Below are 23,398 nucleotides of genomic sequence, written 5' to 3' on the forward strand. Positions count from 1 at the left end.
TGAAGCACTGGAATGGTTACCTAGGGAAGTGGTGGAATCTCCTTCTGTAGAGGTTTTTAAAGTCAGGCTTGACAAAGCCCTGGCTGGGATGATTTAGTTGGGAATTGGTCCTGCTTTGAACAGGGCGTTGGACTAGATGACCTCCTGAGGTCCCTTCCAACCCTGATATTCTATGATTCTAACTGTTTGAAAAAGGTCATCCTGATTATCACTACGAAAGTTTTTTCTCCTGCTGATAATAGCCCACCTTATTTGATTAGTCTCAGAGCTGGTATGGCAACACCCTTTTTTTCATGTTTTGTGTGTGTCTCTCTCTCTCTTCCTATTGTATTTTCCACTGCATGCATCTGATGAAGTTGGCTTTAGCCCACGAAAGCTTATGCTCAAATAAATGTGTTAGTCTCTACAGTAGTGGTCCCCAACCTTTTTTGTCTGGCGGGTGCCAGATGACGAGCCACCGAGGACCGTTGCCGGTGGACAAGCATCCGCCGAAACGCCGCCGAGAAGCGGCAACACAGCATCATCCAGAGATGCCGCCGCCGAAAACCAGTGGCATTTCGGCAGCGACGTCTCTGGATGACGCTGCTTCTCAGCGGCATTTCAGCGGCAACGCCTCTGGAGGACACCGATTCTTGGCAGCATTTCGGCAGCAGCGCCCCTGGAGGACACTGATTCTTGGTGGCATTTCAGTGGATGCTCGTCCGCCGGACGATATGCAGGCACACACAGATGTCCCGGTGGGCGCCATGGCACCCACAGGCACCGCATTGGGGACCACTGCTCTAAGGTGCCACAAGTACTCCTTGTTCTTTATTTCTAAGTAATCCACTAAATTTTAAACTTACATTTACAGAACAGGAAGTTGAAAAATCAGATGCTAATTAATTTAGTAATCCTAAGGAATAATAAAATCATGGTATTTTATGTATATTGAGGCATCTGACTGCTTGGATTGCTTTCATTCATGTAGTTCAACAATTCAGGTCAGAATCTGGACTATATCTGAGAAAACTTTAAAACCCAGAAATAAATGCACCATTCATTCAGCTAAACTAGAGGTTCTCAAACTGTGGTGCACGGAATACCAGTGGTCCACAAGCTCCATTCATGTGGTCTGCATGGCTCCACCAATTAGGTGCCTGGACCCTGGAGAAGACATGTGTAAAGTGAGGTGGTGGTCTTGGGGAGAATAAGGTGTCAGTGGGAAACATACATATGAATAACTAACTCAACCTGTGTGTATAAAGGCCCACTGTTCTAAGCACTGTGATCTGAAAGACAGTCAACTTAACCCCCATTTGTCTGAATTAATTTAACCGTTGTTACACCTAAAATTACCTTAACTGAAAAGGAGAGACACAAAATCCCTATTTACTTCATGCATTTGACAGCATTTCACGTGCAATCAGTTTTACTATTTCCCCTGTGGGCCCAAAACCTGAGCGAGGCCTGGCGACATTAACCTACCTACAAATAAGTAGGAAAGGTACTGTTTTAAAATATAGTAGAATAGGACAGTAAATCCAAAAAAATTGTCAGGGAGGTCAAGGGTAGATACAGGACCTGGAGCTAGTCAACTCATTTTAGATTAACAGATTTCAAATTCATAGTAGAAGCAGCAGAGAATCCTGTGGCACCTTATAGACTAACAGACATTTTGGATCATGAGCTTTCGTGGGTGAATACCCACCTCATTCATCTGACGAGGTGGGTATTCACCCACGAAAGCTCGTGATCCAAAATGTCTGTTAGTCTATAAGGTGCCACAGGATTCTCTGCTGCTTTTACAGATTCAGACTAACGCAGCTACCCCTCTGATACAAGTTCATAGTGACCTTTCACTGTTACAAAAACAAAATTAATTCACCTGCTTTGGAAAAAATCCAAAGTTAAGTTTAAGTAACTTGTAAGCAAAACAGCAGCTATACAGGGCACTTACTCCGAAACAGGCCAGGAGCAATGTTCCTGGACCAGAGAAAAATCTGGATTTAGTGTGGCACTAAAACAGTCTCATTCAGATTGCTTATTATACCCCTCTGGTTGGCATCTCTCATTGGTTACTTTAGGCAGCTCTCTGCCTACCCTGCTGGCTTAGTGGATTGCAGTCTATATAGGTACGTCTATATCACCCGCTGGATCAGCAGGTAGTGTTCAATGTATCAGGGATCGATTTATCATATCTTGCCTAGATGCGATAAATCGATCCCCAAATCGACGCCTGTACTCCACGTCGGCAGGAGTAGTAAACTGAGTCGACAGGGGGAGCCACGGCGGTCGACTCACTGCCGTGAGGATGGCCAAATAAGTGGAACTAAGATACGCAACTTCAGCTATGCTATTTGCATAGCTGAAGTTGAAGTATCTTATTTGAACACCCCCCCGCCTCCCTCAGTGTAGCCCCAACTCTCAGCTCTCCCAACCCTTAATATAGAAGGCTAGGCGCCTAATTCAGGCTTCTTAGGGCTTGGCTACACTGGAGAGTTGCAGCGCTGGTGGTGGGTTTACAGCGCTGCAACTTACTGTGTGTCCACACTTGCAAGGCACAGCCAGCGCTGCAACTCCCTGGCTGCAGTGCTGGTTGTACACCTGGTCTGCTTGGGGTGTAACAATTCCAGCGCTGGTGATGCAGTGCTGCTCATCAAGTGTGGCCAGCAAAAATGCTGTTATTGACCTCCAGGGTATTAGGAGGTATCCCAGAATACCTTTTCAGCCACTCTGCTCATCGTTTCGCACTCCACTGCCCTGGGCTCAGGTGACCCGCCCTTTAAATGCCCCGGGAATTTTAAAAATCCCCTTCCTGTTTGCTCAGCCAAGTGTGTGGAGTGTAATCAATCAATCAGTGACCATGCCTCCACAAGCCAAACGAGCCCCAGCATGGAGCACTGGCGAGCTGCTGGAACCTCATCAGTGTTTTTGGTGAGGAAGCTGTGCAGTCACAGCTGCATTCCAGCCGTAGAAATTATGATACCTATGGGCAGATATCAAAGTCCATCTGGAAAGGGGCCATGAACGGGATTGCAGTGCAGTGCAGGGTTAAGTAAAGGAGCTTGCGGAGTGCCTATTGCAAAGCCGTGAAGGAAACTGCTGCTCAGGGTGCTGCCCCCACGACCTGCTGTTTTTACAAGGAGCTGGATGCGATACTTGGGAGTGACCCCACTACCAATCCGAGGACCATGATGAACAGTTCAGAGCAGGGAGAGGAGGGGGAGGGGATAGAGGAAACTGAGAGTGAGGGTACTGGGGTGGTGGGAGACACCCTGGAGTCCCAGGAGGCATGCAGCCAGGAGCTTTCTTCTCAGGCCAGGAGGAAGCTAGCCAGTCGCAGCAAGCTGGAACTTGTTGGTGAAAGAAGAAGCAGAGGAGCGGTTCCTGGTAAGCAGCTTTTATTTTAAGGATGGAAATGTTTTGGGAGAGGAGGGGGCGGGTTATGGCTGCATGCATGCATGCCTAGAATGTGAATAGCCCATTGATGTGGTCTATCACGTCTCAGTAACAACTGGTCTACAATTTTTTTGAGAAGTCGTCTGCTTCAGAGATAAAAATGTCGGTATTTATTAGGCATTTTGATGTGCTGAATTCAAATATGACAATTAAACTAACTGATTAGTTACTGTTTCTAAGATATTTAAGTTTTTACATTTTATGTCTATGTATATTATATAGATAGTAGAGTTTTAATCATAAATTGTAAACCTAGGTCTTTTCATGTGTTATGGTTGCTTTACATGATAATATTTCACCTGTCCTGTTTATGTAACACTTCAAAAATCAGCAAAAGGTTATATAAATAAAATTTATTATGAAACAAAAGGCAAAAAACTATTATGTACATAGTTTAGTCCTATTCAGTGTCTACTCGGCGCTTCTTGGCTTGTCTCTTGTATTCATTAAATGGAGCATCTCTTGTCACTGTCCAGCAATAGTCAGCAAGCACTGATGGGGCTCCATTTGCCCTGATAATGTTTCCCCATTGTTGCAATGTCCTGGTGAAATCGCTCGCCGTGCTCGTCGCTCACTGCTCCGCAGTTCCGGTGGAAAAAAATCTAGATGAGAGTGCAAAAAATGTATCTTTAGTGACATGTTGCAACCAAGGCTTTTGTATGCCTTGAGGAGGTTTTCCACCAATAACCTGTAGTTGTCTCCCTTGTTGTTTCCGAGAAAATTTATTGCCACTAACTGGAAGGCTTTCCATGCCGTCTTTTCCTTGCCACGCAGTGCATGGTCAAATGCATCATCTCGAAGAAGTTCACGAATCTGAGGACCAACAAAGACACCTTCCTTTATCTTAGCTTCACTTAACCTTGGAAATTTTCCACAGAGGTACTTGAAAGCTGCTTGTGTTTTGTCAATGGCCTTGACAAAGTTCTTCATCAGACCCAGCTTGATGTGTAAGGGTGGTAACAAAATCTTCCTTGATTCAACAAGTGTGGGTGGATGCTGAACACTTTTCCTCCCAGGCTCCAATGACTGTCAGAGTGGCCAATCTTTCTTGATGTAGTGGGAATCTCTTGCATGACTATCCATTCGCAGAGAAAACAGCAGTACTTTGTGTATCCAGTCTGCAGACCAAGCAAGAGAGCAACAACCTTCAAATCGCCACAAAGCTGCCACTGATGTTGGTCATAGTTTATGCACCTCAAAAGTTGTTTCATGTTGTCATAGGTTTCCTTCATATGGACTGCATGACCAACTGGAATTGATGGCAAAACATTGCCATTATGCAGCAAAACAGCTTTAAGACTCGTCTTCGATGAATCAATGAACAGTCTCCCACTCATCTGGATCGTGAACGATGTTGAGGGCTGCCATCACACCATCGATGTTGTTGCAGGCTACAAGATCACCTTCCATGAAGAAGAATGGGACACAGATCCTTTTGACGGTCATGGAACATGGAAACCCCTAACATCACCTGCCAGGAGATTCCACTGCTGTAGTCTGGAGCCCAACAGCTAGACTAGAGCCAATCAACAATTTTAAGCATCATTTTCGTTCTCAGTGACCAAGAATTAGTAAAGTTTGAACTACATTTATTTCAGAAGCATTTTGGCTGTAGAGCAGTGTAATCGGCCTCTGTAATCTCTTCAAAAGTTTCAGCCAGAACGTGGGCAATGCGCTTGCGCAAGTTTATAGGGATAGCCACTGTGGTCCTTGTCCCAGTCAGGCTAACGCATTCCGTGCCATTGTGCCGTGAGGGGTGGGGGGACCATTGCTGCACACAGGCAAGCTGCATAGGGCCAGGGTGGAATCCGCATTGCTGTAGAAACCCCTCCCACTTTCCCAGGTACCCGCAGCAGCGAGGATATCTGATCAGGATAAAATCCTGTGGAAAAGGTAGGGATAGTGTTCAGTGCAGGTCCTCCCCCGCCCCACAGCTTTCTGGTTTTCCCAATGCACCAGAAACCCCAGTGCAGCTCTGACCCAAGCAGTTGCCCTTCCCAGGCAAGCTGCGGCAGCGAGATGGCTTCCAGGAGTAATGTTTGTGGCAAATGTAGGGGTAGTGTTCAGTGCAGCTTCCCCCCAGCTGCTCTCTGCCTTCCCCAATGCACAGAAACCCCAGTGCAGCCCTGACCCATGCAGTTGCCCTTCCCAGGTGAGCCGGGCAGCGAGATGGCTTCATTAATTACTCATTCCCCATTACTCACCATGTCTTGCTGCTGTGGCCTCTCTGTGCTATGTTTTGCTGTGTGTAAGAATGCTACAAATGAGACTAAAAACTCCTTAACTGTGATATAAACATGCAGCCTCTGTAATAAATGTTTCTATTTCTGTTTTTTTTTCTAAGTGTCCTTGAATAGTACCAGTAATCCACCATCCCTATCACAGACTGCTGAAAAGCTACAGAACCTGAGGAGGAAACCAAGAAAAAGCAAAGAAGATTTGGTGAAAGCAGTTATGAATCAGTCTGCCAGAGAGAGTAAGAGGTTGCCAGGACTGGGGAGAAAAATTCAGCAGTGGAGGAAACAGAAAGCAGGAGAAAGGAATTGGCTAAGAAGAAAAGCACAAAGCAGCTGATAAGCCTCCTGGCGTGCCAAACGGACTGTATGCAGTCACTGGTAGCCATGCAGGCAGAGCACTACTGTGCTGCCCCCCCATCCCAAAGTTCTCTACCTTGTGTCCCAATGTCAGCTCAAAACCCCCTTCTCCAGCATCCAGGTTCTTACCACCACCAGCTGCCCCCGACACCTGTACATTCACCTACCAGCCATTAGAACTACGACCCTTACCCTCTGCACTCAACCCCATGCATCACCATGCAGCATTTTCATCCTGAAGTGCACCAGGCATTGCACAGCACTCCTCAGGCAGGACATAGTCAAACCATCTGACTGTACAGTTCACCACCCTACTCTCCTGTCCTTTTACTTACTGTCTTTCAATAAATGATTTCTTGGCTTTTAAAACAGTTTTTATTATTGCAGAAAGTGAAAGATACTGTACCCCAAGGAAAAAACAGGCACTGCAAATCATTGTAACCACTGCACTTCACTCCAGTGCAAGGCACAAAACATTACTGTTGGCTTTCAGCCTCAAATTGCTCCCTTAAGGCATCCCTAATCCTTGCAGCCCAGTGCTGGGGCCTCTCTAGTACCGCCTGCTCTCTGGCTGTGCAAATTCAGCATCCAGGCGTTGAACCTCGGAGGTCCATTCCTCACTGACTGTTTCACCCTTCCCTTCACAAATATTATGGAGGGTACAGCACACGGATATAACCGCAGGGAGGCTGCTTTCCCCCAAGTCCAGCTTCCCATAAAGACATCTCCAGCGTCCCTTTAAATGGCCGAAAGCAACACTCCACAGTCATTCTGCACCAGCTCAGCCTGTAGTTGAACTGGTCCTTGCTCCTATCAAGCTTCCCTGTATACGGTTTCATGAGCCAAGGCATTAACGGGTAAGCGGGGTCTCCCAAGGATCACAATGGGCATTTTGACGTCCCCTACTGTGATCTTCCGGTCTGGGAAAAAAGTCCCAGCCTGCAGCTTCCTGAACAGGCCACTGTTCTGAAGAGATGCATGCATCATGCACCTTTCCAGGCCAGTCTGTGTAAATGTCAATGAAATGCCCACACAGTGATCCACAAGCGCCTGGAGAACCATAGAGAAATACCCCTTCCGATTAATGTATTCATGTACTCGGATGCCACGTGGGGTGGTGCCAGAATAGGAATATGCGTCCCATCTATCGCCCCTCCACAGTTAGGGAAACCTATTTGTGCAAAGCCATCCAGAATGTCCTGCACGTTCCCCAGAGTCACGGTTCTTCTTAGCAGAACGCGATTAATGGCCCTGTAAACTTGCATCAACACTATTCCAATGGTCGACTTTCCCACTCAAAACTGGTTCGCAACCGATCAGTAGCTGTCTGGAGTTGCCAGCTTCCAGACTGCAATAGCCACCCGCTTCTCCACTGACAGGGCAGCTCTCAATCTCGTGTCATTGCGCGCAGGGTAGAGGCGAACTCCTGACATAGTCCCATGAAAGTGGCTTTTCTCATCCGAAAGTTCTGCAGCCACTGCTCGTCATCCCAGTCTTGCAGGACGATGTGATCCTACCACTCAGTGCTTGTTTCCCAGCCCAAAAGGGGCGTTCCACGGTGCTGAGCATGTCCGTTACTGCCACAAGCAATTTAGTGTCACATGCGTCAGGTGACTATCATCGTCGGAATCCTCACTGTCACTTTGGAGCTGAAAGAATAGCTCAACTGCCAAACGTGATGTGCTGGTGACATTCATCAGCAAAGTCCTCAGCAGCTCGGGCTCCATTTCCCACATAAATCACGCTGCACAGAGACTCACAATGGCGCCAAACTGCTGGGATGTGAAGCAATGCACCACGGGGCGTTGGGACAGGAAGCGGAATGACCCGCACCCTTCCCTCCCCTTCCCACAACCCACGGCGCCAAAATGGGACAAGGTGCTCTGTGGGATAGCTGCCCACAATGCACCACTCCCAACAGCGCTGCAAATGCTGCAAATGTGGCCACATTGCAGCGCTCTCCCTACACAGCTGTAACTCCCAGCACTGCACATCTCCAAGTGCAGCCATACCCCTAAATTGAAGTACCGTTCTTGTGATTTTCTAGGTGCCTAAAAATTAGGTGTCACAAGGTTCAGCATCACAATTACTAAATCCTTTTGTGGATCTAGGCCCAAATCCTCAGAGAATTAGCACATCTGTAGAATTCAAATGTTATGTTTAGCAATTTGTAGAAAGACTTTCAGAAACTTTTCAAGTTTACTGCTTAGCCACAACTAATTGAAATAATTTCAGCCCTAGAAGGTTTCAGAAAAAGTCAAGAGTTTGTGAATACTGGATTTATAATTTAAGTTCTGACATAACCTTAACTATAGCTAGTGCCTGCTATGTTATTTTATCTCTCACTACATAAACGCGCTTCCTAAACAACACACTAATCTGTGCTCCCTTGAATGGATTTCAGAAGGAATGATGATGTGGCAATAGTAGAAAAAGAGCTGCTTTTTTGTGGGAAGAGGCACACGATATATGATGCAGTACCCAGTCAGAAGAGTGTGCAAGTACAGCATTGCCCTTCAACTCTCTTTCAACTTAATATTATCAGCAATTTTCAAAGCATAAATCACATACAGACGAGAGTGTTTTATTATCTGAAGGACACTTTGGGGCAGGGAAGAAGAGAAGACTGGCTGCCAAGGCATTTTCTTGCAGTTTTAAAGTAGGCACTCATCAATTTATATAGCAAGTCCAGAAAAACGACCCTTAACAGCCATTTCAAGCATTACAGCTTTCTGTAGTTTAGCAGCCGCTCTGCATAGTCACACCGTCCTTACTGGCTGCCTTGAAATGATGCCTCCCCGCCCGCTCCGGGGGCCGAAGGTGCCTGCTATAAAGTTACTGCTCACTGCAGCAATAGGACAGTCCCTGCCCCGAGGCTGACAATCTGGGAGCGCTGTGGCTTGTGACTCCTGCCAACGGTGTGTGACCGATCGCGGGAAACCACTCGGCCGCCAGAGACACCACCTAACCCCCAGTAAGGGCGCGGGCCGGCCCTGCTGCCAGCCCTGCGGCGCTTTGGGTGTCTAGGAGACACTGGGGAGCGCAGCACGTGTCCGGGAGAAAGTCACCGACCCGGGGCCGTTTGGTCGGGGCAGCCGCGTGCGAGGAGCGGTAGCTGGAGTGGGGAGACCAGTGACACGTCAGCCTCGCGGACAGCGAGCAGCTCAACCTCCCCGCGCCGCCCGGCTCGCCCCAGTTGAGCGCTGGGGAAGGCGCCCGCCTTTGCCGCCGGCATGTCCAGCGCGCCCAGCAGTGCCAGGCACCAGGAAGGCAGGACCTGCCGCCTCCAAACTGGATACGGGGATCCCGGGCCAACCCCCGCCCGACACTCCGTGCCCAGGATCTTGGTCTCTCCACCCACCCGGGGAAGCCCAGGCCCAGCCCCTCACGCGCTCGCCCGCTCCAGGAAGCGGTTGTTTCCTGTTCGAATTTCAAATATCAACGTCTCCCCGAACACGAGCGCGCGCGTTCTCACCCGGGCCGCCGCGAACTCCGCCGAGCAGCAGAGCGGCGGGAAAGGCCAACAGCACGAGCAGTAGCAGCTGGGTCGGGGATCTCATGCTGGCAGCTACCTAGCGCCCTCCGCGCTTGCTGCTTTTTCCCAAATGGCGATCACCATCGCCTCCATCCGGGAACCTGGCACCCTCACGCCACGCACACTCTCCGACCCCGCCCCCGAACCGCAGAGGACGTGGCTCCGCCGGGGAGGCGGGAGAGGATCACGTGACTTAAACAACACGTACGCTTTCTTCTGGCCCTTAGGGCGCATGCCCAGAACCTCAAACGCACATGTGCCGGACGGACGGTCTCGTTTTCCAGGCCCCTAGTGCGCACAAGCAGGGGGCTCTGTAAGGTTCGTGTTGCGCATGTGCGAAGTTGTTTTTCTGTGACGTTTATGGCAGGCGCTGTTTTCCTCCCGCGCTTATGCGAAGGAGCGAGGGGCGTCTGCGCCAGACCGGGGTAGGTTGGTTGTCCCAATGGAGGCAGCTGTGAGGTGGCTACTGGGGGGAGCGGGGGCCATGCTACCTCTTGGCTGTCAATGTCCCCAGTAGCTTTGTGCCCTGACTACGTTTTGTCCATTTTAATAAAGTGACTTAACCCCCCAGCACCTCCACCTTTTATTAATGCAGCCCTACTTTTTTCTTCTTTGTTTTTGTGCATGTGTAGGAGGGGAGAGAACTAACCCCACCCCAACACCCATGTCCTATCTCACCAAGACTCTCATAGTGCTGGCTGGCGGCTCACCCCTCACGGGGGTTAAATCAGTGGTTCTTAGTACTGGTGACCCCTTTCACATAGCAAGCCTCTGAGTGTGACCCCCCTAATAAATTAAAAACACTTTTTTTTATATATTTAACACCATTAGAAATGTTGGAGGCAAATCAAGGTTTGGGATGGAGGCTGACAGCTTGTGACCCCCAGGTAATAACTTGGTGACCCTCTGAGAGGTCCTGACCCCCAGTTTGAGAACCCCTGGGTTAAATCAAGGCAGGACAGTGCAAACCACCACCCCCCCATCCACTCCCAGGCACTGGCTTCTCCATCCAAGATGGCCCATGTCCCATGGTGGCACCATGCATCTCTTCGGGGCAGGATACGGATAGATGAAATGGACATGTCAGGCACTGGGTCTTTCCAGGGTGTGTCGTTCACCACAACCTGACATCTCCAGAAGCTCAGATTAGGGTTTTGTTCAGTGTTGCTAATTCTCATGATTGTGTTACAAAACTTGTGGTATTTGGTGGCTTTTTTCCTTAAACCATGGGATCAATGTGAGTTGTGTGTGCATGTGCCGTGCACTTGCCAGGAACAAATGCGAAATGTGCTTGTGTCTTATCACAGTTAAGCGATGCCTATGTACTTTTCAACTGGGGCCTATAAGCCTGTTTCAGTATCCTTTGAAGTCAATGGAAAGATGGCTGTTGACTTTTGTGAGCACTGGGTCAGGGCCCATATGTGTTAGAGTACTCTTGCATATAAAAGTGCTGTAATTTCAAACAGGCAACCATCTAGAAAAACTATTGGGCCTGATTTTGTGCAAACTAGTAAAAACCAGAGATGCCAAATTTTCTATTTATTACTGTATTTCAAAACAATTCCTAATTTCTCTGAAGACTGTTGTTGAGAATTAAACTTTCTTAATATTATAATGAGTGAATTGTTTAATTAAACAAACTATGTTAAACGAACACTAATAAAGTTGCAAAGTCAATTACTCAAAAGTTAAAAATTTAACTTTAATTGGTTCTCCTTGCACATATTCATTATGATACAGCATTTAACTGCATGACCACATAGTGTTTTTTGCTTCATTCAGTGCTCAGGATGGATGGTGCTTACTTAACAACATTTTGTTTTCTCTTAATAATTCAGTGCATGGCCCCAGGTCTTATTGCACATCCAAACCCTGCTCTGAAGACAGAATTATTAATTTCCTCCAGAAGGCACTGCATAAATTGAGCCTTAAACCTGCAGCTGCTTATTACATTATTCCATGCAGACTCTTTTGTATAACCTGCAGTGTTTCACGTGCTCCCAATTTAAAGTTGGAGTTTATTTTTAAATCCCCCACCACAGATAGGCTAAGCATAGAATGAGATACCCGCACTGCTTCTCAACATAAATAATCCCAGGCTTGTCAACTACCAGGATCTCCAAACTGGTAGGAATTTTTTTACTATTAATCAAAATGCAACATATATATTGAGTTTGAAACTGGGAAAAGCCTTCGCCAGTCCAGTATGCAAAGCACTCAGGAAAGAATCCACTGCATCCAAAAGCTGCCTCAAATTTTCAGTTTCCTTCCATTGTTAATTCAATAATTTATATACAAAGGAAGTGTGTAAAATGAATAGTGTTTTGTCCATGGTAATACATCACTTGAACACATGCAATTTGCTGCTCTGACAGGGATACAGAGAATATTTCATCTTTTCCCTAGTATCTACATTGTTTCCATTTGATTTTTTAACATTTTGACCCTGTAAATTATAGGAAAAAAACATAATCACAGTCTGAAGATTTCTCTAGTTTTTTTTTTAACTTCTTATTCTTAATGTATTGAAATACTCTTATCCATTGATTCACAATAAAGTCTAATCTGAAACTGGATAAGACCCTCTAAATCAGTGGCTCTCAACTTTTGTACTGGTGACCCCTTTCACATAGCAAGCCTTTGAATGCAACTCCCCTTATAAATTAAAAATACTTTTTTTATATATTTAACACCATTGTAAATGTTGGATGCAAAGCGGGGTTTGGGCTGGGGGTTGGTGGCTCACAACCCCCCATGTAATACCTCATGACCCCCGAGAGGTCCTGACCCCCAGTTTGAGAACCCCTGCTCTAAATCCTGGTTATTGGGGCAAGTATCTCTCAGCAAATATCCAAACATATATTATGCCAACTTTTCTGAAAATAAGTCACTTTTGACTATGAGAAACTGTTGGCGACATTCTTTGACTTACCTCAGTCATGGCTTTTGGAAAAGCAGACCAACATCTTTGTCTGTGGAAATTACAAAGATAGGTTGTTTCTGTGACATAGGAGGTTTCCTGTTTGATGGGCTAGAACCTGGAATCATATCCTAACATCTTCTAGGCAACAAAGATGAAAATTCTTTTCTAATTGAATTAACTGACCGCTGCCCCAGATCAATTTATAAATGGACACTAAACGGTGTGGTGCTGCTACTGAAATTGCCAGAGGTGTATTCTAACTCATGGGGGGTGGAAGGCGTGTTTGAGAAGAGCTGGGATAGCCTGTATACCCTAGGGAAAGGTTGATTATTGCTATTTATAGTGTTGTAGCACCTGAAGGCCTCAGTTAGGCTGGGGCCACATTGTGCTGGGCACTGTATAAACATATAGTAAATGACAGACCCTGTAACAAAGACCTCACAGTCTAAAAGAAAACATAACAAGTGTGTGAAACAAGCAAGCAGGTAAGGGGACATTGATAGGAAACACCAGTAGTAGGATGTTTTAGCATAGACTAGCTGTGTGCTCACTTCACAGGTGTAATAAGCTAATCAGCAGCAGTAGTCAATATTATTGCAACTTGATTACATGATACAACTCCCCTCTGATACTATTTCTGTGAATCAAAGGAGCATTGGGAATTCCCTGTCAAGAAACCTACAGAAGATCTGGTTGTTTATCCAAGAGATATGGACAAACATCTTTGTACTAGGATTACCAACCCCACAGGTTTGTCCTGGAGTCTCCAGGAATTAAAGATTATGATGTCTTGATGAAACCTCCATGAATACATACAACCAAAATCGGTAATGCTACTTTGTATTAAAAAGAGTTATTTTCAGCTAGAAGGGGCTGACCATGACTATTCAGTTGCATAGATTTTTTTTTCCAGCAAAAAGGGCCCTCAGTTGATAGTATCTATTATAAAAAGAGTTGATTTTTTTTAAAAACCTGTTGTTCCGGCATTTGAACTATATGATCTTTACCTCAGCTTTCTTGCTTTCATTTTGAACTTCTTTACTAAGTCTTCCAGATGCTTGTTTCTTTTCTCTAAACTGTCAACAAGAGACAATGTAACGGTTATATATATATATGGATAGATACACACACACACACACATATATATATATCTCCTTATTTTTCAGTATAAATATTTTTGTTAGGTGCAATACAGAAATTAAGACAATCAAACTGTCTCTTCTGCATGTACTATATGTGAAGCCATCACTCAACTCAGGAAGATGCTTGCCTTTGGTGAACCAAGAGAACCCCAGTATGTTGACCTTTAAGACACATTGCCTGAGTGGTGGTGGAAGTGCATGTGTGAGGAGTTGGTGAGTTGATATTTAAGTTGTTTTGGGGGAAAATCTCTTTTTTTAAAAATTGTATAACATTTTTATACATGCACCTTGATTTTGTAATTAGATGCATTTTATTAATTAAATATAACTTTTATAGAGAAGGCCTACAGAATTTGAGAGAGAATTTTAACCTGTCTATAGAATTTTTAACTAGGCTAGGAAATCTATGAGACAGGGTACTGGACCAGGAATCAGGACACCTGGGTTCTACTGATCTGTTGTGTGAACTTGGGCAAGTCACTTTATCTCTCTGTGCCTCAATTTCTCCTCTCACCCTTTTTCTACCTTATTTATTTAGAATATAAGGCCCAGTCCCTCAAAGGTATTTAGGCATCTAACTCTCACTGATTTCAATGGGAGTTAGGTGACCCCAGACCATTGAAAATCTAGGTGTAAGGTCCTTGGGGTTAAGACTGTGTCTTATTATGTGACTACACAGTGCCTATCACGATAGGTCCCAAATCTCAGTTGAGGTCTTTAAATAATACATATCTGATCAACTCATGCAATTCATTAGCAGCGATATAATTCTCTATTAAATTCTATAGTTTTCTAGAGTAATTCTATAGAACCATATAATTTCTATGGAATCCTGTCAGTTTTAGCCCTATTATACACCACTACCTCGATATAACGCCATCCGATATAACACAAATTTGGATATAATGCGGTAAAGCAGAGCTCTGAGGTGAGGGGGGGCGCACCTATAATGTGGTAAGATTTTTTGGCTCCTAAGGACAGCGTTATATCGAGGTAGAAGTGTACTTCTACAGGACTTTTCTAAAAGGTAAATGACTATTGTATATAATCATTATAACTAATAATAGGTCTTATTGGAAAATCTTACAATGGGATTTTCCCAATAAAGCATATACTTTACAGAGCACACATTTTACTATTTATTACTTCACTACATGTATTACTATACTACTACTACTATACTATTAGGTCAAAGTTTTCAAAATTGCCCTTTTATTTTTGTTGTCAAAATTTTTGGATTCCAAAACTGAGATACCCTGGGCCCAATTTTTAAAGGCGTGAGATTCCACAATTCTAACTGAAGTCAATGGGATTTGCAGATCTTTAGCATCTCTGAAAACCAGGCCCAAGGCATCTCAGGCTGGGCATTCAAAATCTGAGGCCAGTTTTGAAAATGTTGGTTTTAGTCAATATGCCTCTGAGTCAAGTGTTTGACAGAGGCTTTTTAGTCTTCCCCATCTTGTGTTGGATTTCTCAAATTAGAAAACAATAACAGGAAAATAAAGCATGTTTTAAAATTGTAGTAGGCCCAGAAATAGATACTGAATGTCCCTACTAGCCAGACAGTGGGAGACTTCAGTAGAAAAATAAGTTTCAACTTGCGTTTTTAATTCTCCCCCGCCCCCCGTGAAATCCTCAGACACTTACTGGATTGATAAAGATAGTCCATAATACATATTTCTGTGACATAACTAACACCACTAGTCCCATGCAATCCATATGGGATATATCTTAGGTTTTGGAAATAGGTTTGGATTACATAACCTTATCATCTCATATATTTAAACAACTACATGCTTTTACAAATTCAGGCCCTGGTTCAGGGCAGCAGTCCAGCACACGTTTAACATTACAAGCATGTGCTGAAGTACTGTCCTAAATCAGAGCTTCAGTGACCAGTCCTGCAGAACCTTATTTACAGAGTTTAGTGTTTACTACCTTAGCAGACCAGCTGATGTACTTTATACTACTCATGGTAATAAGTACTGTGCATAGTGCAGGATTGGGCCTTGTCATTGTTACCATGTAATTTGCTGTCCTGTAACAGTAAAATAAATTTGTTACAGGATATGATGTCATATTAATGCGCAGTCTGATTCTGCAAGGTGCCGAATGCTCTCTGCTCCCATTTACTTTATTATCAGGTACCTCATCTGAGATCTGAAAATCAATGGGAGTAGAGAGCACTCAGCACCTCAGAGGAGTGGGTCATAGGAGTCCATGCCTGCTGCTAATGAAATCCAATGGCAAATCTCCCATTGACTTCAATGGTTTTATGATTAGGCGTTTAGGCTGGGATTTTCAAAAGCACTTTAAGGGGTTTAAACTTTGAGCTCCCATAACATTCATTAGGATCTCAGGCAACTAATGGCCATGTGTTCCTTTGAGAATCATAGCCTTCAGAGTTTTAGTTTCTAGAAAGGAATTGTTGCTGTTATACTGCAACAACATTTTCTCAAAAACACCCAGATTTTTATTTTGTCTAAAGAGCAGTGATAACTGTTTGAAGATCAAACAAATAAAAAGAAGTTGAGAAATAAGATGTGCTGTCAGCTTGACCACTTTCGATGTACTTGTCAGACAGAAGAAATAGAAACAGAAGATAGCTGTTGAAAGCGATCTGGAAAATTTTCTTGTTGTTGTTAAGGAGAAAGATGGAACTGATCATGACTCTTTCAAGTATATTAGGAAGTGTACCACAATGGTTGAAGCACTACAAATAGCCACACTTAAAAAAATTTCCAACTTCCATTTGGTGTTGGTGGGTTTGTTTCTGTTTGTTGGTTTTGGGGAGAAGATTGATACCAAAAAGTGTTATAAATAATATACAAGCCCCAAGCTGTATATATTGCAAAGCTCTTATCCCAGTTCTCAGTTGGAATGGTGCAAGTTGGCCCTAAATTAGGCATAGCCAGGCCTGGGAAAGGCTCCAATTTTAATGGGATGCTCAGCTAATGTAAGGCAGCCGTAACAGCTTCTATGTCCCTCTCCCATTGCCACTGTAGGGATCATGGCCAAAGCCAACAGAGGAGGCTCCCCTGCACTCTGACAATCCGCAGATGTCATATCAACTCTTTGGGACAGATGTAAGCCAATAAATTGTAAATTGGTCCACTTCAGCTAGTGTAAGTGGGACCAACCCTTAGGCTGCTCTAACATACATTGGGTGAATGCTCCATGACACATCTTTACCAAGATAAGACCACGTTTGCAATCCCCTTCCAAAGATTCACTGTTTACTCCAACCTCTGCTGCAGTTATGGAGGCCTACCCTTTTAGTTTTGGTGAAATGTACTGTACAAAAGAACTGATCTTTGTTCTCATGTTTTATGTTGTACAGTATCTAGCACATTTCAGTAAATATAAAATATAAAAATACTGTCATATCAAGGAGCATCATTTATTCATTGTCTCTCTGAATAAGGGAAGCAAGAGAAAATCTCTCTCACACACACACACACCTCTCCCTCTGCAAAATAAAGGAAATCAAGTAATTACTTCAGTCAACCTACTATGATATCTGGGAACTTGCTATCTCAAGCCTTTGGTCAGCACATTCAATAATTTCCTCATATGATGTTACCTTTCAAAATAAAATCATCAAGCAATTAGCTGCTGTATAATATCTAAAACAGCAAAAGGTTTCCACAAAGCAATACATTCTCATCTCGATAGGCCCTGCATTTGTATGTGTTGCTCCCACTGGCCCTAATGAGCATTCCAGAGCTATATCCTATTCGTCCTGCTCATGCAGGTAATCCCACTGACTTTAGAGGGACTAACCATGTGAATAAAGTAAGCAGGACTTGGCTCATGTGCTAAATTTCTACACACACCGAGTTTAGCTTGCTTTTCTATCAAAGTATATCAAACCCAGCTATCTGTTCTTTACAGGTTTCCCATCCAGGTACTGACTCTGCTTACTGTGTGACAAAGAGTTCACAAGTCTAAGAAGACAATTAACATAAAATAGTTTGGAAGAGGGGGGAAAAACATACAGTTTAAACAAATGTCCTGAAAATGTCAGTTTTTCATTGTGTCAGGTTAACATACAGAGTTTCTGCTATACAATCACACTTGTACCTTGCATGTCAAGCTACCCAAATCTCCTTGAAGCTTCTCATTTTCTCCTGTGAGCCTCTTGCATTCTTTTTCCTTTAGCGCCAGATGGTTTTCCAGTTTTGTAATCTCAGAAAAACAACAAAAATGTTTCACTGACAGTTACTGTCTTAAACATGTCCTGTTAAATATCAGAAATAAAGAGCTACCACTCAGAATGGAAGAGTGGAAGATAGAGGGCAGCCATGATTTCATGAAAAAGGATAGTGGTCTTTGCAAGCCTTTATTTGTCACTTGTCTCAGTTCCCAAACTGTAAAGTGAGGATAACACTGCTTGTACTTACTAGGGGTATTGTGAGGCATAAATCAATATTTGTAAAGTATTCTGAGGCTCCGAGTGGCAAGCACTATAAATAGAAAATGCCATTACTTACCACCACCAGAATGTATTTATGTTTGTGTGTGTATGTATATATATCCATAGGAGTATATAAGGTTCACCAGACTTAGGAAGGGAACTAGAATTCAGTGTGACAAAGCAGTATTGTACACTGATTTCCAACAAAAATAACTTCCAAGGCCTTATTCTGTCAGATACCAGTTTCCTCACCTGGCAATGGAGGTCATCACTTTGCTTATGGTATTCACCCATTTTTGTTTTCAGCAAATCAAGCAGTTCTGTGGCACTCCCAGTTTCCTCTTGACCAGCACCTGCATCCTATGGATAAATGTGCTATTAAGGAAAATTGGGTCAAATCCAGTAATAGTCATTAGACTCGTTTCCTTTTCTATAATAATGGATTTCAAGTTCCATAATGTAATTAGTCTATTTTTACAACTATTATCCAAACCACACAATCTACCAAAGACTAGTTTAGTCTTCAAGGTTTCCAACACACTCAATTTTTAAAAAATTTGCTTGTCAAAATCAGGACAATATAGTCTCTGGGCTTGATTCGCTACTTGTTAATCCAGGTTTAAACTGGTGTAATTCTGCTGATTATAGCAGTGTTACACTTACCTAAAATTGGAGTAATGCACTAATAACTCAAACCCTCTATTTAGTATGTTTAAGTTTTCCTAAAGACTACAGCCCATAATTTAAAATGTTTGGTAAAAGTGACTCATTCACAGAGCTCTATTCATTCTGATATAACTTTTTGAAGTATAAAATGTAAAAAGATTATGGTGCAAAATCTCACCCCAATTCCACTCCCTTTGTGACTCTCAGACAATGTAAAGGAAGCTGAGACTTACTATAATTAAAGCTAAGATTTTGTCATGGTTATTTTTAGTAAAGGTCACGGTCAATAAACAAAAGTTCACGGAAGCCATGACCTATCTGTTACTTTTGCTGCTGCTGCTGCGGCTCCATGGTTTCCCCCGCCACTGTGGTGTCTGGGAGCTGTGAGGTTTCCCCTCCATCCACAGCAGCTAGAAGCTGCACGGGGGGCCCCTCCACCCGCGGTGACTGGGAGATGCAGAGTGACCATATTTCCTAAAGAGAAAATGAGACTCCCCCAGCCGCTTGCCTGAGACGCCCCTGTCCCCATCCCCCTGCACGAGGCTGTTGCCTGTCACTGGAACCCCAAGGAGGGCCCCCTCAGGAGACTGTCACCTGTTGCTGGAACCTTGCAGGGGGCCCCCTGTCACTGGAACCCTGCCAGGGCCCTGCTAACTGCCAGCTCCAGAGTCCCATAGCCCCTGGGCTGAAGCAGAGAATGTCATGGAGGTCTCTGGAAGTCAGATTCCGTGAATTCCATTACTTCCGTGATATAAACGTAGCCTTAATTATAATTCCCATGCAAGGAATTCCCCCAGCACTGGTCATCCCCAGATGGCACACAGATATCAGACAGGGTGCTAGGCTGCCTTCTCTGCAGACCAGGGGTATATCGGGACTGGGAGTGGAGAGCAAATGACCAAAGTTTGACTCCCTCAGGCAATCCTCAACTGGAATAGTCAGCTGGGAGAGGTGAGGCATGTGGCAATGGAATATGGGTGCTGGAAAGCAAACACATCCAATTCTGAATCCTGACTTACCTGCACTTTGTCTTCTTGACAGTCAATAAAAATATAACATCTCTTTTACAGATAAGGCATGAAATTTGGAAAGGGAGAGGAGGAATGAAACAGGAGGCCTGTCTACACAAGGTAAGTCACTATGTTAATGAATGGGGTAGCACTCCAAGTGCTGTCTTGCCCTGCAACAGAGCAGTGTGACTTCATTAGACAGTTTGGTTTATATATATTAGTGCAGTGCATCCAAACACACCCAACTGTTATTGTACCTATGCACTGATACTCCTTCCCCAAAGTTCCCTGCATATCTGTCCTCAACAGGAGCACAACAGCAGGTGCAAAGCTGGCAGCACTCGGATACATACATCTTGTTTTTATTGTATCATTAGTAGTATTCTTCTTAGCACCCAGGGCCCTAATCAGGACTGAGACCCTATTGTATTAGGCTCTGTACAAACACAAAGAGTATGTCTAGGAACAATCACAAGATGTGCAGCTCAAATAGACTTTTGTGAGCTAACTTTAATTTCGCTAGCTCAGATCCTCGAGTAGTGAAGTTGCAGCAGTGCCTGCTTACCATAGGCTAGCCCTTAAAGTAATTATCCAGGGTTCTGGGTGGGCCTGTACATCCTGTGCTGTTGCAGCTTCACTCCAGAACCCAAGCCAGCTAGATTAAAGCCAGTTTGGGTTCATCTGCTTAAACTGCAATCACACTCTCTAGACACAACCACAGTATGAGACAATCCTGCCCCTGGGGAAATAAGTCATATTCTATTTTAATATCACTGTATATTATATTAATACTGACCAAAAAAACAACCTACTACCTCTAATTTCTGTAACCGTTGATTATGTTGAACTCACCTCAGTCACTTGATCTTGTGAAGCTTTCTCATGAATAATTAACTCTCTCATGGCTGCTATGCTTTCCCTGTGTTTCTGTAACTAAACAGTTACAGTGATTAAAGCGTAGGTGAGAGAGAGAATATATGCTGCTCAAGTATAATTTATTTTTAACACAAACATCTTAGAAAAACTGTCAATCACACAAGCAAATCTTGAGTGGAGAGACTAGCAACCAAAAAAAATACTGCTTTATAAATGATACACAGAGCCTGGGTGTAGCAAATTATTTATATCACTTCACTACAGCTACCAAATGTATCCAATTTATTCTGTTCAGATTTTTGTATCATGCCCATCACTGTGTTCATCCAACAATTTTTATCACTTCTCATCTTAGACCCCAGTCCATGCACCGATGGAGGGGTACAGCTGCATGGAGATAATTGCAGGATCTGGACCTTAAGGAGCAAGCATGCCTGTTAGACTTAGAATGATAAAAAACAACATCATGAAATTACAGGTGATGCCTTTTATTGGAATAATTCAGAATTAAATGGGTAAGCTTTTGAGGATTGCACCTTCTTCATCGGGGACCAAACAGAGATTCAGACCCTGATGAGGATAGTTTGAGTCTCAGAAATCATTTTCATAGTCATTCCCATAGAAAACATCCCCTAACGTTGTGTTGTTGTTTTGCTGAATCTTTCTTTCTTCCTGGGACAGTCTGGGCTAGAAGGAGCCTCACTTCTACCTTCACCAAGAATGAGGGAAGATTTACCTCTTTCTCCAAGGTTTTCTTTTTAAGGGTGAAGTTCTTCATTTTTTCTCCCAATTCAGTAATCATTTCACTCCTCTTGGAATATTCAATAGTAGAATCCATGTCCTAGTAAGCATAACAATGGGACAGCATTAACAATGTTTAAACAATCAGACTAATGAGATTTACCAGGCCTAACTGAGGTCTGTTCAGAACCATCAGGTTCTGAACTTGTTCCCTAGGCCAGATATTGGTAGGAATAGTAGTGACTTTAAGGGGAAAGAACACCTAATATTGTTGTTCAGTGACATCCCGATGGCCCAACCAGAGATAGTTCAGATTGATTTTGGAGGAAACCACATCTAGAGATTCTTTGCTGGAAGTCCAACCATCAGGCTTTTAATCATGTAACAGCAGGACCCTGTGATCTGCACTGGCAGCTTGTTAGTTTCCAGATGGAGTTTAAGATGTCTGTTTTAACTTATATTGTCCCAAATGGTTTGGAACCACCTGCCTACCTGAGAGACTGGCTCCCTCACCTTGAGGCACAACCTCATCTGTGATCAATGGAGATTTTTTTAGCTGGAGAGCCCTGGCTTAAACAGGAAGGGCCTGCTGATAGGACATTTTCCATGAGGGATCCGTGACTCTGGAACTTACTTCCCCGTTGGTTTACCAGAGCACAGATTTGTGAACCTTCCCGACATGCTGTAAAGGACCATCTTTCTTCTCTTCCTGTTTGGGAAGCATGACTTGAAGGACATGGATTGAATAATGTTGGGAAGGGGAGGTTAGCTAGGATTACTGTGGTGGGAGATTTAGTTTATTACATATAATGATTTCAGTGTTACCTTATCTATTATAAAAATTCCTAAAGCAATAGGTGGACACTTGAAATAAGTAAAAAATGAATGACAGAAAGGAAGGATTGAGGGGAATAAAAATAATTCTCTCTCCCTCCCAAAGACTCCCCAAGGATTTGCCTGTTATTAAAATTGAAGGGTAGGCTTGAAGTCTAAGTGTGAGCTGTTTTTGTGTGCATTATTTATTTTTATTAGAATAGCAACTACAGGCCCACTGTGCTAGCCACTGTACATACACTTAGCAAGACACATCCTCTGTCTCAAAAAGCTTACCATCCCATTAGACTAGACAAACTAAGCGATAGGAAAAATGGAATCTTATTCCCCTTTGATAGATGGGAACTGAGGCACAGAGAGTGTAAAACCCTGGCCTCACAACTGATGATGTGCGATTGCAGCAGTACAATCACGAATAGATCAGTTCTCTTCAGTGGAGCTCCACATGGGCTCACTACCACTACATGCAGTTAGTTGAAGGACCAGAACTCAGTGACGTGACCAATGTCATACAGGATGTCTGTGACAGAAATTGAACCCAGATCTCCTGAATCTCAGTTCAGTTGTGTAGAATTTGCCCCCTGGTTTCAATTTTGTCCTTTGTTCTGCTCTGAATTTGTCAAAGAGGGCTTAAATAAACACTCAAAATATCAAATAAAATATAGACATATTAGAAATTAAATGATTAAATAACAAACATATCCCATATAGAAATAGCCAGTAATGCTGTTATGCATCATGAAACAGCCATACAACTGAGGAAGAATTCACCACTTCACTGATCCTTGGGTTTTGAAAATTCTTTACTCTTTTCAAACACTGAACTAAAATTAGTCCAATATGAGTTTTACATTGTCCATTTCTATTTCTTCTCTTCTTCCATGGGGCTTGTAGCTGTTCTGCCATGCAAGGAGTCCATACAACTTTAAAGGTCTTCCGTATGGTTTGAAAAGAATAGGCTAGTGCTCCATTTCCTGTACATGCCACACACTGTATTACCAATCATATTAGCCTGTTTCCCATTGACTTCAATGGGCACTGAGTCAGGTCCTAGATGAGCGGGGAGACTTAGGCTTCCAAGCTCTCTCGATAGTACTGAAATAGGAAAGTTACTGATATATTTTTAAAAAGTTTATCGCAAGGAATGTCATACAGACTCCTGCTACCTCTAGCAAAATTCAAACGGAGTATGTCAGCGCACACTATGGAACTTTTAGTG

General features: G+C 43.7%; 2 protein-coding genes across 3 annotated transcripts in view; both read right to left on the bottom strand.

Moving 5' to 3' along the window:
• The window catches only part of SSR1 (signal sequence receptor subunit 1), a 41,952-nt gene extending 32,169 nt beyond the window's left edge, over nt 1-9,783 (bottom strand). Inside the window, exon 1 of one of the 2 annotated variants that reach the window (XM_075062834.1) lies at nt 9,511-9,783. In XM_075062834.1, coding sequence (XP_074918935.1) covers nt 9,511-9,595 — 85 coding nt within the window. In that variant the 5' untranslated portion in view covers nt 9,596-9,783. The remainder of the gene's footprint in view (nt 1-9,510) is intronic. The other variant, XM_075062835.1, reaches the window with a different exon arrangement.
• Nucleotides 9,784-11,341: 1,558 nt separating this feature from the next.
• The window catches only part of CAGE1 (cancer antigen 1), a 29,127-nt gene continuing 17,070 nt past the window's right edge, over nt 11,342-23,398 (bottom strand). The window contains exons 9-15 of the mRNA XM_075063397.1: nt 21,341-21,445; nt 18,305-18,412; nt 17,719-17,823; nt 17,148-17,218; nt 13,501-13,569; nt 12,503-12,542; nt 11,342-12,016 (exon numbers count right to left, since the gene is read on the bottom strand). Coding sequence (XP_074919498.1) covers nt 11,912-12,016; nt 12,503-12,542; nt 13,501-13,569; nt 17,148-17,218; nt 17,719-17,823; nt 18,305-18,412; nt 21,341-21,445 — 603 coding nt within the window. The 3' untranslated portion in view covers nt 11,342-11,911. The remainder of the gene's footprint in view (nt 12,017-12,502; nt 12,543-13,500; nt 13,570-17,147; nt 17,219-17,718; nt 17,824-18,304; nt 18,413-21,340; nt 21,446-23,398) is intronic.

Source organism: Chelonoidis abingdonii, chromosome 2, assembly GCF_003597395.2.
Source record: "Chelonoidis abingdonii isolate Lonesome George chromosome 2, CheloAbing_2.0, whole genome shotgun sequence".
Lineage (NCBI taxonomy): Eukaryota > Metazoa > Chordata > Testudines > Testudinidae > Chelonoidis > Chelonoidis abingdonii.